This window comes from Eublepharis macularius, chromosome 4 (assembly GCF_028583425.1).
Source record: "Eublepharis macularius isolate TG4126 chromosome 4, MPM_Emac_v1.0, whole genome shotgun sequence".
In the NCBI taxonomy this organism is placed as follows: domain Eukaryota; kingdom Metazoa; phylum Chordata; class Lepidosauria; order Squamata; family Eublepharidae; genus Eublepharis; species Eublepharis macularius.
In genome coordinates this window covers 134,249,949-134,268,972 of record NC_072793.1, presented here as the reverse complement: position 1 = coordinate 134,268,972, position 19,024 = coordinate 134,249,949, and the positions used below count along the sequence as shown (strand labels likewise).

At 43.1% G+C, this 19,024-nt stretch overlaps 1 protein-coding gene across 1 annotated transcript in view; it reads left to right on the top strand.

Annotated features, from left to right (window-relative positions):
* Positions 1–19,024, top strand: part of LOC129328520 (contactin-4) — a 418,707-nt gene that overhangs the window by 71,913 nt on the left and 327,770 nt on the right. The window contains exons 2-3 of the mRNA XM_054977634.1: positions 6,472–6,598; positions 13,907–14,082. Of these exons, the coding sequence (XP_054833609.1) occupies positions 6,472–6,598; positions 13,907–14,082 (303 nt within the window). The remainder of the gene's footprint in view (positions 1–6,471; positions 6,599–13,906; positions 14,083–19,024) is intronic.

Genomic DNA, 19,024 nt, shown 5'->3' with positions numbered 1-19,024 from the left:
GGAGGGGTCGACAAGGAACAATGGTGTCAATAGCTTCAAGGAGCTTCACGTTCCATGTTCCTACAGCAGCTTCCATTGAACATGTGTCCGGAATTCTAAAATCCCCGAAGGCATTTTGGAATCTAGAAAGATCCATGAACTTTTGTGGGTGAATCATTTTAATTGGAAACACACACACACAATTTTGCAGGGTGTTGGGGCCATATTCACTTTTGCCTTCAGCAAATGATGGTCTGATCACAGTTCAGGCAAAATCTCTAACGTTGAAACAAGACTTTCCCTCAAAGACTCAGTGCAAAATATTAAGTCGAGTGTGTGGCTTCTTTCATGTGTAGGGTCTGTCACTATTTGAGAGAAGCCCAAGGCTGCCAGGGAAGCTAAAAATTCCTGAGCTGGACCTGACTTGGGACACTCAGCATGGATGTTGAAGTCCCCCAGAACAGTAAGCCTAGGTGTCTCCAACACCATGTCTGCTAGCCGTTCTGCCAGCTCAGAAAAGGTGCTTTTGGGGGAGCTGGGCAGTCTGTAAACAAGCAGAATACTCAATCTGTCTTTAGTTCTCAAAGACAGGAACATACATTCAGTACCAACTATAGATTGTACTGGAAGTCTGCAGAAGTTGAAGGACTCATGGAGAATAATAGCAACTCCTCCTCTCCAGCTACTATAGTGAGGTTGGTGTTGGACTCCATAGCTAGGGGGAGTTTGTTGAGACAGATACACCATGTAATTTCCCTGCAGCCACGCCTCTTTTATGCAAGCCACATCAATTTCTTCTTCTTGCAACATCCCAGCAATGCATACAACCTCACTCCTAAAAGATCTGGTATTGCATAGTATTAATGTAGCAGTGCCTGTGGAAGTGGCCTCAATGTCAGCATTTGGAATGCTAGAGCATGATACTGGTCATCTTTCTTTGGTCTCACTCCCCATACCTACCAGCTCCCATCTGCACTTGAATAGTAAATTCACCAGACAAATTGTACCAGGTAAGAAAGCTCAGGAATGCACCCCAAAACCACATACTCAGATATCAAACATGCTAATGGCTTCAACTCAGGCAACAATCTAGGGCTACCATGGTATATTTAATTAAGCCATTTTCAGCAGGGGTTGCATCCATCCCAGAAGTAGTACAAATTAGTGGAACTCTTCCTCTCTATTCATGTCCTCCACTTTGTGCATGCAACGTCTGTGCTCCAGCTGCATGCCCCTGGCTAAGAGCCCTTGTGCCCTTGCCCTTCGGCTCACGCCTCCTGTTCATGGCCTCAGTGAAATAGTCCTTCCAACCAGCAGTACCTGTGAAGGAGAAAAGGAAATGGCCTTTCTTATTCTATTTCTTCGTTGCTCTAAGTTTTTATTATGTTTGTCTCTATAATTTTACAAGGTTGCAGACCCCTGTTGTACAAGACTGCATTTTTAAATTGTAAATATGCTTTTAAGCTGTGGGGTGTAACCTCTGTCACAAAGTGGGGTCAGCCTTTTGTACCTTTCCTTGTTATATACATTAATTCAGGGGGGTGGTCCTTTAAAACTGGGGTGGTCCTTTAAAACTTACTGTGCTACCCATAATGCCTGTGACTCTTGGAGCATCTTTGAGTCTAAAGGTGAATAGGGGCAACTTTGTCTCCTTTGTAGCAGCACATCATTCTGCTTTATTTCCCCAGTTAAGAACAAGCTGTGCTGAAAGCAGCATACAACTCCAAATGCTACCTGGCAGGCCCTGGAATCCAGCATCCCTTTTGAAGATGTCATAGCCCTTGAGCTTTTGCCTCTGGAAAGCATATCTCTAAGCAGCTCTAAGCAGGTGTAGTTAAACCAGGCAACTGATAAAGATACTACAAAGTCAGCATAGAACCACATGCATGGTTCCTCTTTCAGTCAATTTAGAACCATTCAAAAGTTTGCAGTTTTGTAGTGCTGAATCCTTTCCTAGCTGAAAGCTTAACTTGTTGCTGAAATGAACTTCAGAAGGTCATAGCAACCGTGGAGGTGCAACTGCATTCAGATGTGAATACTTTTTTGTTGTGGTGATTTTCATCAATTTTCTCTTTTCTGAGTACTGTCTCGAGCTCTTCTCCAACAGATCTTTTGTAGTGTTTCCTGTGGGAGTCTCAACAGCCTCTCATTCTCTCTCAACACTGTCACATTCAGGAAAAAGCAGTTGTGTAGCCATCTCTGCTGCAGCCCGTTAACCAGAACTCTTCTTCCATACCTCAGCAGCCGTTCACATTATTATTTATTAAGCCCTTTGCTTTTGGAGGCTCATTGAATGCTGAACTTTCCTCAGACAGGGACTTCTATGGAACAGACTTGCTCATTTCTTGATTTTTGCTGAAAATTTCATTTTGTTTTCCATATGCAATTTCTTCTTACCTTTTGCTTGGCATTTTTTATCATCTGGTGATCACTCTTTTAAAAATATTAATAAAAGACACACCTCACTGTTGTATCTTTTATTCATAACTGAGTCAGTATCAAACCAGTGCATTATTTCCCATAAATTGCAATGGGTGCATCTTGTTTCAGAATTAGAATCATGTTATTCTCCGTAAGAGAGGAACAGAGACAGGAATCATAATCTGTGCCAGATATTTTTTGCAGATTATATACAAGCAGAGTTAAAAAGGACAAAATGTCCATCTGTGCCAAATGCATGCCATTTGTATGTATTTAGTTCATTTTCTGACATTTCTAGAAATTAGTAGAAAACCTTGCTGATCTTAAATTGTGGGCCTTCTCACTAATGGACGCCTAGAACTTGATTCTCTCACCTCAGGTAATGCAGAATTGAATCCAACGATGTAATGCCTTTTGATGTTTATTAACAAATGGTTAGAGTGCTTGTGGTCAGAACTTCCATTCCATTTACCTCCCAGTGAAGATGTAAAATGATGTGCTTCCATAAAAAGGATCCACCTGGGTTAGATCAAGGTCACAGTGGCTAACCAGATGCCCTGAAACATCCACAATACCAAGACCAAAACTTCCCCCTGTTGCTGTCCTCCCCCCTTATTGAGAAGTGTGCTTCCGCATGGGAGCATTCCATTTAGCCATCGCGGCTAATCGTTGTTAACAGACATATTTTCTATGAAAGGGTCTGATTTCACTTTAAAGCATTCAAAAACTATGGTCCATTGCTTCATCTTTCATTTGCAAATTTCCTAAATTGTACAACAACAACAACAAAACCTATCCTTTTTGTTGAGTCTGTCAGTCAATTCAGTTGAGTATCTCCAATTTCTAGTATTGTGGGACAGAAAGAACATTTCTCTTTTTCTGTTTTTATGTATCGTTTGTGATATTTAAATCTCTATCATGCCCCTTGAATTGTCTTTCCCCCCCTAAATTAAAAAGCTCCAAATATTTTAGCTTATCTTCATGATAAAGGTATCCTTCCTTATCCCATGATTTTTTTCCCTTGCTGTTTTCTGCACTTTCTCCAGTTTTTTAGATAGTGCAACCAGAGCTATATATTATATTCCAGAGGCAGCTGTGTTGTAGTTTTATGTAAAGGATTGTGATATTTGTCATTTTGTTTTTAATACTTCTAATAATTTCTTCCCATTTATATTTCTAAAATGAATTTGTTCTTTTTCAGTGCTATGGTAAAATGAATAGAAATTTTCACTGTTCTTTTTATCCAGTATTATCACAGCCAGTTGAGTCTGATCCATGTATATGCTTAATTGGGAAATGTGGATCACAAATTGCTTGCATTGCAATTTGTTTGTCATTTTGTTTTATTGTCCAGAGGTCCTTTTGGAATTATTTATAGTTTGCTTGAACAGTCAGTGATAGTAGCTGAAAGAAGGGGGTAAAGATGGAGAGTAGGTAGGAGATGTTCAGCACATGGAAAAGTGAGAGGAGGTGTGTGTGGCATAGGCTCTGTCTTGGCACTGCTCCTTCCGCATCCAAAACCTCTTGTCCAGCCCTGCTATCTACCTGCTGTGGGAGATGTACGGCCCTGAGCTACTTGTCTCCCACCTCTTTGCCAACATCTGCCATCTTCCTTTATCTCCTCAACTCTGACTTTTCTGCCGCAACCAGTGCCATTTCAATCACTTTGGCCAGCCTTGGATGGGTCGTTATACAAAGTAAATTTGAACTTGTGGGTTATCATATCAAAAAGGTTGGGAACTACTGGCTTAAATCGTTAACAAAATGGACAATTAACCTCTGCCTTCAGTTTCCTGTGGTTTAATCAGAAGCAAACAAGTATACAGGATGTCCTGCCCTTTTATCCAATATCTGTTCAGTTCACTCAAGGTCTTCGATGAGGTTGCTGGGTTCAAAAACCTTTTTGGAAATCTTAACATATTATGTCTGTGGGATTACCTATATTTTATTTTTTATGTATACCCCATCTTTCTCCCCCACTAGGACTCAAGGTAGCTTATATGATTCTCTCCCCCATTTTATCCCTATAACAACATGGTGACGTAAGTTAGGTTGAGAGTATGTGGCTAGCCCAAGGTCATCCAGTGAGCTTCCATGGCAAAGTGGGGATATTTCTGTATTTTCAGTTACCACAAATAATACTAAAATAATTTCCTTTCAGAAGCAATGCTAGTCCTTCTTCATATTATTATCCAATATGTTGGATTCTTATAAGGTATAATAATAATTTCCTCTAGTTTTCCTCAGAGAGATATATCATCCTGTATTTCCTGGTTTCTCCTGTAATCCAATTAAAATCATATTGTTACATTGCATTCTTCTAGTACTCAAGAAGCAGGCCATTCTGTTTATTTATTTAGAAAATTGCCACCATTCTTATTGAGCCTGCCTGAGGCAGCTTAGAATAGAGGTATGCAGGGACAGCAAGATTTGGTTTTCCTTTTTCGGAAATTCCAAAGTGGGAAAAAAAGCATTGGAAATAAGAAATTTCCCAAGCAGCAAGCCACTTTGGAAACCGCTTATTGCCCCATTTCGGAATGCTCCGTGAATATTCGGAGCACACCGAAACTTCCCACCCCACTGCATATTTCACCCAGTGGGAGGGAGGCGAGGGGGTTCCTTCTGCTCCTCCCCATTGACTGAAATAAGTGGTGGAGTGGGAAGTTTCGGTGTGCTCTGAATCTTCACGGAACATACCAAAGTGGGGCAGTAAGCGGTTTCTGAAGTGGCTTGTCACTTTGGAAATCACTTATTTCCGATTCATCAGGTGGCCCGTGGGGGGATTCCCTGTGTGGGGCAGCTTAATTTTTAAGGTCCCTTTCCAAGTTTAAAGAGCCCTTCTATGCCACTTGGCTCTTTAAAGTTCAGCTGGCCGGCAGGGGGATCCCTCCATGCCGGTCAGCTGGAGCTAGCCGCAGGGTTTGAAAGCACCCCGAAGCTTCCCAAAGCAACCCGAATTGCTTCAAAAAACTTTCGGTATTTCTGAATTCGTGCCAGCATGCTGGGCCCAATTCAGAAAACCTGAATCTTTACAAATCGGGTCAGATTCAGGTATTTATCCCAAATCGAAAGCCTGAATCACATACCCATAGCTTAGAACATAAACACCTGAAAAGTTATAAAAAAGAATAAATGATTAAAATGCAGCAACAGTATAAAACAGCCTAAAATATATAGATCTTTTTAAAAGGTCTTATAAATCACTTCTCAAGATCAATCCTTCAGTTAAAAGATCAACCCCTCGCTTAAAATCCTGATAAAAGAAATGTTTTAGCTTGGTATCTAAAAGTTACTATGATAGGTGCAAGAAGAAGAGTGTTCATTAAGTGAGATGCTACCAGTGAGACAGGCTTTCCCTGTCTCTGGTCATCACCAACTCATCTTTGATGGCAGGAGTATTGAGTACAGTGCTTGTGAGGTGGTTGGCTAGGCAATCTGATAGGAGGTGATCCTGGACCCATGACATTTAGACTTTAACCAAGAGCCCGCACTCTGAATTGTGCCCAGAAACACTCAGACAATCTCAATTGAATTGTATAGTTTTATTAGAAGATCAACAATTTTGTTTTGACCACTAAGAACTCTCACGTAGTGATTGTCTGCTCCTAGAGACTTTTAATTGGTAAATTTGTTATTTCATCTTTTGTCAGATACTTTTTGACATAGTTGTTCAGATGACCCATTTTTTAAAAAAATGGTTCATCATAGATGTCTATCCAAAATCTTTTATAGTGAAGTCTGATGCTAAGAATCCTTTTAGCTGCTTTCCAACCTCCACCTTGTCCTTCAACTAATGTGTACCCATCATTTCATTTAACTGCAACTGCTTCTCTGGCTGAGTTAATGCTTCTAACATATTTGAAGAATTTGTATTGCTTATTTTCAATATGCTTAGCAGATTGTTTCCCCCTCTTGTCTTCTTCTAATATTATATTTGGTTTGTTAGAGTTTATGTTTCTTGTTAGTCTCCTTATTTGGGCAAGAATTCAACTCAGTGAAGGATTTATAGTATTGTTAATAAAATTGTTTCATATAAAGTGAACATATACTTTATTATTGTTTATACTATAGATGACAACACACTGCATGGACCAGTTTTCATCCAGGAACCAAGCAATGTTGTTTTTGCACTGGATTCTGAAGAAAAGAAAGTAAAATTGAACTGTGAAGTAAAGGGAAATCCTAAACCCACGATAAGGTCTGTTGCACATTTATTTAGTTTTTAAGTACTATTCTGAAGTGAGGAGCACAAAATTTGTGTTCTGCTGATTTAATTGGAACTAATACAGTAAACTTTAAGCAGATCATCAGGGCTAGATTAACATGTCAAATTTGAAAGTGTAGTAATTATGCTCTGTAATATCAAATTTGCAGAAGGTCCTGTGACAACATATTTATTGTGGTACAAGTTTCCAAGGTTCAGAGCTCACTTCAATATGTGTATGAAAATGCCATCTAAATGCATGGCTACTACACACATAACATATGGGCTGTGGCCCATAAAAACATGTGGCAGATCAAATGTGGCAGATCTCAGGATGGGCAATTGTGATCCTCTCCTCACTCAAGAGCATTCTTCTGACTTCACACCCAACAAGGTGCACAGGAATAAGACATTGCCAAGGATTTTTACTTCTCCCTTGGTATTGCGCTAGGCATATATACCAGAGCAGGTAAGATGGAAAAGAAAAGTGTAGCACAGTAGGGAGGCACAGGCATAATTTACACTAAGTTGCGAATTCAGAACACACGTGTCTAGGAAGCGCAGAAAGGAGTCCCAGGCACAACCCCATTGAACATAATTACTGGCGACTGGGGACTCATGCTGATTAGCTGACTCAATCCACATGCCCATTATTTTGACAGCACCATCTGTCTGCTGCACTCAGGGGTTCATTACCACCACTCTCTCCCATTTGTCCTCTCAACCTTTATGGTCTGTCCAGACCTGTCTGTCCCATGTCATGCAGGCTGCATGGTTTAGCAGATACCAGTTGTATGCGGCCTGAGGACCATTACCCTCTTTCTTGCAGTAGGATTCCAGTTGGACCACTTGTTCAGCCCGCTCCCACTGTGAGTTGCATACTGAAGGCGGCTGAGGTCAGTAAGGAGGAGAAGTTGAGAAATTATATCTGTACTCCATATCTAATTATAGGGTCACAGCTGTAAAAGAAGCCACTCATTTATTGAACAGTATCAGATACGCTGGCAGCAAGTGAGATGAATGGAGTTGCCAATTGGTCATATTTAAGTTGTGGCAACTGTTCAGGGAGGCACGGTTGTCATTACATTGCACACAGTAGGTGCATGTAGGACGCATGAGCAAAATGGGTACAGCAGTGAGGTTTCTGTTGTATTTTAATATCTGTAGTATTTCAATGTTGACATTTAGAAGTTTCTTCTGTTAGGGTGTTCGTAATCTGTTGCTGGGCAGACTAGACCTCTGTGAGAAGGCAAAAGCAGAGGGGGAGTAGAAAAAGAATGATGGAGGAGAAAGTATAGCAGGAGCTGTAAGAAAGACTGAAGAATAAAATCTTGTGTAAAGAATCCTGACTTGTGCTGTCTCCTTGCTTGCATCAAGCTGCGAAACTCTCACTCGCTAACATATGTGGGGTACATAGGCCCTCCACCCCTAGATGGAGGAGAGGTAGGGTTGGAGTAGGACAGTTGTCAATAGTAGCTTGGAGAATTTATGGAGATATGGGGGTAATACTTTGGGGATGGTGGAGTTTAAAGAGGTGAGAGAGCTCAATGGGTATGTTATACCACTCTAAGACTTCCATTTCTTCTAGACTCTATGATATACCAATAGAATCCACTTTCTGAAGCTGCCATTTCCTCCAGGAGAATTAATCTTTATAGTCAGAAAATCAGTTGTAATACCAGGAGAGTTCTAGGCCCCACCATGGGGTTAGTAATGCTAAATAATTGGAGCTTCCCTTTGGTGTGTGTCTGAAGGGCCATGGCTTAGTGGTAGAGCATCTGCTCAGCATGCAGAAGGTCCAGTGCTGAATCCCCAGCATCTCTAGTTAAGGTAATCAGATAACAGGTAATTTAAAAGTTCTTGGAGAGCTGCTGCCAGTCTGAGTAGACAGCACTGACCTTGATGGACGAATGTTCTGATTCACTATAAGGCAGCTTTATGAGTTCATGTATGCAAATAGATCTCAGCAGAGACACGTTAGCAACATGGTACAACAATGTTAATCTCTCTCTTCGGCAGTTTGTGGAAAGTGCTCCCTTGTGCACAGTGAGGGTTTGCCCCCCCCCCTTCAGAATGAAGAGGCAGACACAAGAGTTGGGAACTAAAGGGCTGCTTTATTAAATTACAACAACGTAACTGTCAACACGGCAAGGGCCTAACTAGCAGCACAGGTCAGGTCCTGGGGTCACTCCTGGACCTCTGCCCTGACCTGTCTGGGCAAGCCCCCTGGGTGCAAGCCATCCATGCACATGGCTGGGACCTGGCCCGGCCAGGCACAGTGGTCCCCCCCCCTTAAAGCTTCCCCACCTGGCCATAAAGCTGCGGGGGGAGACTGGCTTATCCAAGGGATATGCCGAGGGTAGTCACCAGACCTCTCATTTCCCCCAACTTCTAACCTGCCATCGCTAAGGCCAAGCCTCTGCTTAGGACTTCGCACCCCACAGATGGCACAAAGCCACCCAAGCCCTTGCCGCATCTCCTCCAGAATGCTGTTCCTTCTGTCTCCTCAGTAGAGATCACCAAATGCGGCCCTGATTTGCAGACAGAGGGACCCCCTTTTCCCAATACTATATAGATGGCTCTATCGCCTCTGCCCAGCCCTTCAACCAATTCCAAGCTCCTTGTGCACCTCAAGCAGGGAGCCTTGGACTAAAGTCGCAATCTGGAGCCCAAGCTTTTTGCACATACCTGGCAGGGAAGCCTTGGGCCCAAAACAAAAAAATCTACCTTCCCGCAACCACAGGCAGAGAAGTCTTGTGCACCCAGGCACATAGCCTGTGGGCCCAACACAAAACCTCCAAGCTTCTTGCACACGCCCTGCGGGGAAGCCTTGGAGCAAGTACATGTGGGAATCCCAGGCTTCTTCCACACACCCGGTGGGGAATCCTTGGGCCCTGCCTCAAAGTCCAACTTCCTGCACCACAGGCAAGGAAGTCTTGCACACCCAGGCACAAGGCCTTGGGCCCAAAACAAAACAGATTCCAAGCTTCTTGCACACACCCAGCGGGGAAGCCTTGGATTTCAGCGCACCCACAGCACAGAGCCTTGGGCTCAAAACAACAATTACAAGCTTCTTTGCACACACTCGGCGGGGAAGCATTGGATCAAATACCGTGGAAATACATAGGACCACTTAGCCTCTGAAGCACATGTTGCGTATAAGCTGTAGGGCCTATCCTGCAAAAATGGTAAACCAACATCTCATTAGTCTCCAGTGAGAGCTGGATAGGTCATTCATCCCATGTCACGGGTCATCGCCAGCCCCAACAACTGCAACTAAAGAAAAAAAAAACACAACCAGTAACTGCCTTAAACAAGGCCATAAAACTTAAACAATAACAGTCAACTCCATCATTGTGGTGAAGGCCCTTTGTCTGCGTGTTGCTGGGCTTCCCCAACGCCATCTGTACCACACCCTTTGCCCTGTCCTAAATGCTGTGAAGGTGTGAAGACCTGCACAAACTGGGCACACATGGCAAAACTTTCAAGACTGTGTGAGCCTGTAAGGAAAAGGCCATGCCCTGTGAGCCAAGGTCATTGCCACATAGTGAATGGCCAGGACATGAGGTGGAGGACCACATCTCCCCTCAAACCATCAGGCCACTACCTGCCTGGGTGCTGCAAGCCTGTGTGAGTCAGTAAGGAAATGGGCCATGCCCTGTGAGACAAGGTCACACTACCCAGTTGAATGACCTGAACATGAGGCAGAGGCCACTCCTCCCCTCCAGCTCACAAGGCCATCTTGCCTATGAGTGCAAGTCTGTGTGTGCCTACATCGAAAGGGCCATGTCACGCAGCCAAGGTCATTACTGCACAGATGAAAGCCCAGAAAGTGAGGTGGAGGACTGCTGCTCCCCTCGAGTGTACTGGGCCAACTTGCCTATGCATGCATGTCTGTGAGTCCGTAATGGAAGGGCTGTGCCCTTGAGGAGCCCAGCTCATTACCCCCAGGTGAAGGACTAGGAGTGAGGCAAAGGACCCTACCTCCCATCAAACAGTAGTAGTAGCCTGGCCACCACCACCCCAGTGGCTAAGTGCAGAGTTGCCTGACCCTTCCCTAAGGGCTTGGCCCATCACTGCACTAACTCTCAGGATCTAACTCCTGTCCAACCATTAACATCATATAACCCCAAAAATCGCCTAGGCTTACATCAGACTGAGAGTTTTACTGGTAAAACTAAGGATGCCTAAGCCACCTGATGGCTGCCGCTGGGTATGAGGCAAGCCCCTTAACATTCTACTCCCTCAGAACTGAGAAAGAGATCCAAAAGCTTAGCCATAACTCCTACAGACCAACCTGCACCCCAGCCTAGCGACTGCAGGCCTGTTGGTCATAGGTTCACTGTGTGCTAGGGGCAGTGGTGCCCAGCTGCAAAGCAACCAAGGCCCTCCCCGCAAGCATAGTCAGAGAAAATCCAAGAGAGAAGCTGCACCGTTCCCTCTGCAGGCGAGACCAGGCTCTGCCTTGAAACATAAATGCCAGGACCGGTCGTCAAGACCCATCTCAAAACTCTATGCAACTTGGATGAAAGAGAGGTATGAGCACCACTGCCTATTCGTCCACATAAAATGGGCTGAGGGGTCATCTAGTTCCCTCCCCCACAATCCAACTGCCATGAGGATTGGAAAATTCCAAGCATATACTGTCTAGAGTAAGACCCCCCATTCTGACTAGTCAATAGGCCACTGCTCAGCCCACCAGTGCCCTGAACTAAACCCAGAAGCCATTGGGCCCCAAGGCAGTGGAAATGCCAAGAAAACTCCACTTCTAGGCGCCAATTGTCTGGGGTTTGAGGCTCTGCCCTCGGACTTAGCAGGAAAAGGGGAGGGGAGACAGCTAGATGACCACCGCTCAGCTGTTCAAACAGACATAAAGGCCCTGCCATGCCCAGCAACAGAGGAAAAGGAAGGGACACCCAAGCCCCAGAGAGTCAAACGGGGCAAGGGGAATAATAATAATAACAACAACAGTGGCCAAACTGCAAAAACCGAAGACAAGACCCAGGATGATATAACCCAAGAGTCTAATCATGGGAGCCTAGAGACTGTCCCCTAACTCCCAGAGCCCCCATAGTCATGCACTAGGGGCTAGTGGACTTACCTACCTTGTCAGTTAGGTCCACTGTCACCTCAACAGGACCAGATTATGGCAGCCTAGGCCAGATACACTACCATCTGTCAATTGTGCTAATCTGGTAGAAAGATCAGATCACATACTTAGATTTCTGTGCCCTGGGTGACAGCTTTGCAGGTTGCAGCAGATGCAATAACACAGCATGCCATTAAATGGCGTGATTGACAAAACTTTAAAAACGCTCTTTAGGCCCACAAAGGCTGCAAATTTGAGCAGGGAAAGAGGGGCCAGCCACCACCTTGGGACTATCCACCCTTCAGCTGACTGCAAGCCACCCCCTCCCCCTGGCCTCCGCCAGGACTTCACTGCTGCTGCCGCCGCTGAAATACTCTCTCTAAATAAAGTGAAAACAGTGGAGGAAGCCTAGATAGGCTGGAGGCCTGCACAGGCTAGGCCTAACCGTGCTTCAGCCCGTCTGCCTCATACATTGATAGCCCAGTATTTCATTCCCTTCCAAAGCAGCCATGTTCTCCAGGGGAACTGATCTCTGGCACAAATGAGACACTGAGGGGCAGAGCAGCTCTATGAGGCCTCTAGCTCCACCCCCTCCAGCATTCCCATATGGCTAGGAAAGCATAGCTGCCTCCTCCTCCTTCGGGGAGGCAAATTGTGGCCCCCAGCCAAAGCTTCGGTTGCTGCTGGCTGGGAATGCCGTATTCCTTCATCACAGTAATATCCTAAGCTGTGCCAGGCTCTGGAACAGGGTAGGAGACTGGGGGAAAGAACTTACATATTCATTCTCCATGTGTTCAAAGGGGATTTTAAAAACTATGCTAGGGTTTCTGCTGCTATAACATTATGCCAGCATTGGAGGCATGCCTGGACTTGGAGAGGGTTAGAATACTAACTCCAACTTTCCCCCAGCATGCTTATGATGCTGCCCATTTGTATATGGGTGCCAGTGTTACATAGGACACAACTTGGCATTGGTGTATCTCCGGATATGCTGGCAAATCTTTAGAATGTGCCTACATAGGGCCTAATTGCTATCCTAAAATGTTCAGAGATGGATTGTACAGGATTGTATTGTTAGAGAAGAAGGTCTCGGCAGTCAAGCTGTGAAATACTTAGGGCTCAGATGAGAGTTTAGCATTCTTTATGCCAGTTTCGTAAAGGATGAAAAAGAGGGAATTGTATTTTGATTCTACACAATTTTGCCCAAAGTGCTAAAGCCATATTTATACAACACTTAAAGTCAGCTGAGGTAATTTATTCCTTTGTGAAACCAGAAGCTTCTGAGGAATTATTATGAGTTGTCCAAATTGACTTATTTATTGTGAAATGTGGAGTGGCTACACTCTGCAGCAGATCTGCAAAATGATGGGAGGAGGAACCCTGTAGATGGACAATAAAACACCTGTTCTGAAATTATGGAAGAGGGAGTATCTTGAGATATAATATAGGAGTCTAGCGCTGCTCCATAAATAGAGAGGGAGTAGCTAATTTCTGCTCATCTTCTAGATCAGTAAAACTGAGATAATGGCATTTATGGTGCCCTAAATTATAAATACTGTGTAGGGCTGTGAGATAAAGCTGCAGTGTGAAAATATGCTTTTACAAGCAGAATAAATGCTCCAGTATAGACTATAAAGATAACAGTGTTTTAAACTCTGAAAATCTCAGTGCAAAAAAAAATCTATTTTTTCTGAACTACAGAACAAACACCTAAAGCTGAAGGAGAAATTAAACCGAGAGAGGGTTTTTTTTTCCTTCCCCCCCTGGAACTTTCCCTTCCAAGATCCATTTGGATGTCGTGGAGGTTGCTTTTGAGGGGTTGTTCTTCTATATATGCAGTCTTATCTTTATTGTATTATAATTCATCTTGCCTTTTGCCAGTGTTCTGTTGTAGTCTGAATTAGATTGCTAGTATTGAGCTAGTTTTCAGAATGGATGACCTTGACATAATGCAGGTGTTGGACTAGCCCTAAAACTGTCTGGCTCCTTGAAAATAATTAATCACGAGTTGTATCAACAACAGCAAGGATGTAAGCAAATAACATACACTCATCAGGTTAAATGTTACATCATTTTACTCTTTGGCAGAAATTGTGAGTTTTTTCTGTTTAAAAATAAAAGAGTTTTTTTCCCTGCATTGAAAAGAAACAAAACAAAAAACAGAAATCTTGTAATGTTAGCAAAATTCAACTCCTGGCACTTTTGTACTATAGGTGGAAGTTAAATGGAACCGTTGTTGACATTGGTATGGATTACCGCTACAGTGTGGTTGAAGGCAGCTTGTTGATCAATAATCCCAATAAAACTCAAGATGCTGGAACATACCAGTGCATAGCAACAAACTCGTTTGGAACAATTGTTAGCAGAGAAGCTAAACTTCAATTTGCATGTAAGTAGCAATTATATCACATGGCAAATACTGCATTGTAACATAATGTTGAAAAAAGGCTATAAAATAGATGCATTTTGAAAAGCGTGTACATTATTCCATTTAGAATGCTACTTAATTTGTAGAATAAATTCTTGCTCTGTTTGGAAGTTCAAATATTTTGACAGATTCTTGATGAGAACATAACTGAACTAGGTCTGGTTGCCTATCTAAATTTGGGATTTGGAAAAGGATATATGGCACAGCGTGGAAAAATCATTAATAAGAGAATTGTTGCCATATAATTTTCAAAGGAGTGCAAATGCTTCAACAAGATTAAACCCAAAATCAGTGTGTTTATGTTTTAGATACATAGTGTGAAATCTGATGAACACATGTGGCAGTGCCATTTTTGGAGTATCAGTGTCTTTTGACTTTGCATGCTGCTTATGGCAGATAATTTTTCTGCCACTATTTGTAAACTGTTTCACCTTGTGTGGCACACATTTTTTGCGTGTGCTTGCCTGTTAAATTCTTCCATTTGTAAGGTTACACAAAACATTTTTTTTCTGTCCCAAAGACCTTACTTACGTAGTGAAGACATTTCTTTACTAATATAGATTTGCCTTTATTTATGAAGTGACGTACAATATGATATGACATAACATGATTGTGCAATAAACTACACATTTCAGTATATCCTAAAAGGTTATGTACCTACCTTTTAAGCAAAGTATTCATAATATTGCAATCGTTGTTTGTGAAGGTCAGCTGAATGAATCCATTTGGAGATGCTGTTTAGTGTCTACTTCTGATTAGAAATTCAGATTAGGGGTTCTGTTTGCGGAGGCAAAGTCTCTATCTTGACATATTTGATCTGTTTTACTAGCCTGTTGTGGAGAACATCCTTGTGATAGGCTTACCACTGTAAGCATCTAGGATACTTACCACTCTAACAGTGTGATTTCAATGGGCTTAGACAGGAATAACTCTGTTTAGGATTGCACTGTAAGTCTCCAGGACACCTTAGGATCCAAGACTATTCTTCTCTACGCCCGCCCTCCCCTCCACAGTTGTCCTGGATAGTTTTATTTAAAAGATGAAGAAATAAGATTGGGATGTTAATGTTCTTGCTCTCCAGGCACATCTCTGCTAATTATGAAAAAGACAGGTATATTAGACCTGGGTTACTTGTGCTTTGAGCTGAAGGTGTACCATTTTATCCAAAATGATTTTATTTTTTAGTTTTCTAGCCCACCCTTCCCACAAGCAGGCTCAGGGTGGTTCACAACATCATATAATCATATAAAATACAATGATATAAATACAACGGACTCTGAAATGGTTGAATTCCCATTTCCATCTCAGTGTAGATTGGTTGTGCTGCTTCTTAGCTTTTTCATAGAACTATTGAAAAAAATATCTGGCTATTCCTGAGTCTGCTAAAAGATCAATCTTTTCTCACTCCCCCTAGCCTTTCCTTCAGTTGGGAGCGGTGTCTGTAAGGGAGGACTGACCCTTAGGTGAAAAGCCTTCGAAATAAGAAATTCCAGCACAAAAATCTCTGGGAAGTATAATTTGCCAGGACTTCTAAGCCCTTAAGAACTTTGCATAGTTAGTGGCTATGATAAGAGACCCCACACCCCTCACACACAAAGGATGCTGTGACTTGAATCATCACAGCCTCTGCCCTGAAATCCTTCCTTACACACCCCTAATTCACATTGAGCAGGGTCCACAATATAATTTCACATGGGTCACATCTGGCCATCTGAGAGCACTCGTACAACCAACCCCAAGTTCAGAACAAGTGCACTTTCCTTTAAAATGCCACCACATCAACTGGCTAGATAAAAGGCAAGGCACACTTTATCTAGTGCTGTCTCATTTCTTTGTGGGCCTTGTCTGCTTCCTCTCCACTCAAAGAGATGAGAACACAACTGAGAACGGGGCAGGGAGATTTTAAAGATGGGTGCTGCTTATCCCACTAGACTTACTTGCTTTGAACTTGCTTGCGCTGTACTCTCTCATCCTGTGTTTCACCACTTCCTGTCCATCTTCTTTCTTAGTGTAAAATAGAAGTAGATGAGTCAGAAGGGTCGGCCTTCTCAGAGCTTGTGCCACCACTTTCCCAGGCTTGTGCCACCACTAGACTTCCTGTGTAGAAATATAATCCCAGATGTCAATGCAACATGTGCTGGACATAATGATGACCAAACTTCATTTTTGCAGTATTTTGACCACTTTAGGGAAATAAAAAATGAGACTGTAAGGACTGTATGGAAAGGGAGAAATCCCATTCACGCCCTTGGTCCCTGATTCTTTGCTTCTTGTTCTTCCTCTGCCTTCCCCAGACTCCCAGCCGCCCAGTACCCCTTCTCTTCCCACCCCAATCATCTAGTTATTCCCACCCTTCCCAACCTACTCACTTACCCTGTTTCCACCAACTTCTATTACCATCTCTATTACCATCTCATTCCTCTGCATTTCGCAATTCACTTAATGAGCCATCTGCCTAGTGCTTTTTTCTCATCTTTTCAAAGCCTTGTGTGTTACTAAACAACCAAAATGGTCAGCTGCTTATTTTGAGATTTGTTGTTACTTTTTAAAAATGTTTATATTTTTTTTTTGTCATTCGGTTTCGTTTTCGCAGCCATGTCGGACGCTCCTCTCGGCAGGTCCGAGAGGAAGCGGCCGAGCCGCCTGGCCGGGCGGCTGATCTGCAAAGGTTAGCCCCCAGACTCTCAGGCAGGGAGTCTGAGTCCGGGACGCGGCGGGAAGAGCCCTCTGACAGATCGAGGCAGGGGGTAAATTGCCCGTTTATCCCTATGGAGGCCGGCAGACGAGCGCGGCACCCAGTGTGCTGCCGGGCTATGGAAACGGCAAGGAGCAGGATTAGGCGAAAGCCTGCAAGTAAGCGAATCCCTTCTGTTACTACAAGCGCATGTGAGGAGTGGTGGGGTCTGAAGGTTAGAAGACTCGGATTTTCCCCCCCTCATAGAGTCTCGGAAGATTGGCGGTTCCCCCCCCCCTAAAATGGCAGCGAAAAAGCAGAGTCCTTCTCTTGGCAAGTCAGTTACGGCGGCCTTGCAGAGGGGCGAGACGCTTGAGGAACTGGTTAAAAGAGCGGTTATGGAAGCCATAAAACCCTTTGTTGACAAGCTGAATGAAACAGATCAAAGGGTGGGCTTAATTGAAAGCGATGTGAAAGCCATTAAAGAAGCAGCAGGGGGGGGGCAGAGAAGTCTGCCCGGGAAAGTGCGTCACTTACGAGAGCAGCGAACAGGGAATTAAAGTTGGTGGAAAATCAGCTGATCGGATTGCAAGTGGAGCGAACACAAACCATTTTGCGTCTCCAGAATGTTAAAGAGGAGGAAAAAGAGGATTTATGGGATCTCGCCTCGGAACTTTTAGCGACACCCGCAAGGGCAACTAAAGAAGAAGTGAAAAGCGCCATTTTGGGAGTCCGTCGGGCATCTTCAAAATATGCAACGAAGCGGCAGCTGCCTCGCGAGATTGTTATCGAGTTTTCATCTAGGAGGGTCCAGGACAGTATCCTATATAATTCATACAATGCGGAATTGGACTTTCTGGGAAATAAAGTCAAGATATTGAAGGACGTTCCATTTTTAGTGCGGAAGAAAAGATTTAAGTACAAGATGTTGGCAGCTCTCTTGAGGGAACGGGATATAAAGTACAAATGGCTACTCCCGGAAGGAATCGGGTTTAGTTATAAAGATAAAGCTTACAAGATTAATTCGGAAGATCAGCTAAGGGATTTTGTGGATAAAAATTCAGAATTTGGACCAGACACCAAGCAAAGAGAAGAGGATCCGAAGCCTGAAGGGAGGGGGGAGGCAATGAGCGCTCTGGCGGTAGCTGCGCAGAGGGAATTGCGCACGAGGCCCAGGGGAGGGAAAAAGTTAATTTGAACTGTAATTTGTAATTTGTATGATCAACCACTCCGTCACTATTTTATTAAGCTATTTTTTACTATGGCAGTATGAAGGGAAAGCATTGAAATGTAGTGTTTAGTGTTTGTAGGTCACCTTCCCCTTTTTTCCACCCCTCCTTCCCTTTCTCTTTGTTCTCCCTTCTTTCCCATCCCTTGTGCTATTGTAGTCTTTTGTAGTTACTGTCTTGTAGGTTATGTATGTATGCAGTAGTTTTGTATGTTAGATATTGAAAAATAAAAAATATTATAAAAAAAAATGTTTATATTTTTGTTGAAACCTAAAAGTCACCCTAGGTAACTTAAAATACAATCGTAAGCAGAGTTACTCCAGACATAGGCTGGAGTAACTCTGGTTAGGACTGAACTGTTAGTCTTAGGTTCCACTTGTAGATTTTTCTTTTTTTGATATGCACATTACTGTGTTCGTTTGCTTTTCTTTAATATATATATATATATATATATATATATATATCCCAGAACTAATTTAGCCTAGTAGATACAGTGTGCTAATGGTAAAAATGGAAGAAAAGAAAACAATGTAAGCCACTTTGGGTCCCCATTGGGAAGAAAGAGAGGGTATGAATGAAGTAAGTAAATAAATAAATCCTATGTCAGAGAAAGACTCACTGATTACTGCCTTCTTTTTCACACTTGTTATTCCTGTGGATAAAAGGCTAGTGGCACACATGAAAGACACAGGATGCTCTTTCACATATTCCAGGTTAATAAAATAAACTATAATATCTGAATTACACACATCTTTTTCAAAGGGAACAATGGCCAGGCTAGCTCCCTTAGTGAATTTGCAGTAGGATAGATATGAGCAGCCTTCTCAGATATAAAGTAGACATGGGCACAAATCGGAATACGAAGCAAATTTTACCACAAAATGGGCTATTTCATGTATCGCGGTTATCATGAAATTTTGAAATTATCACGAAATTCATGACTTTTTGGCCTGTTCGTTTTGTGAACTGTTCGTAATTTCAGACAGGCTGGCACCGACCC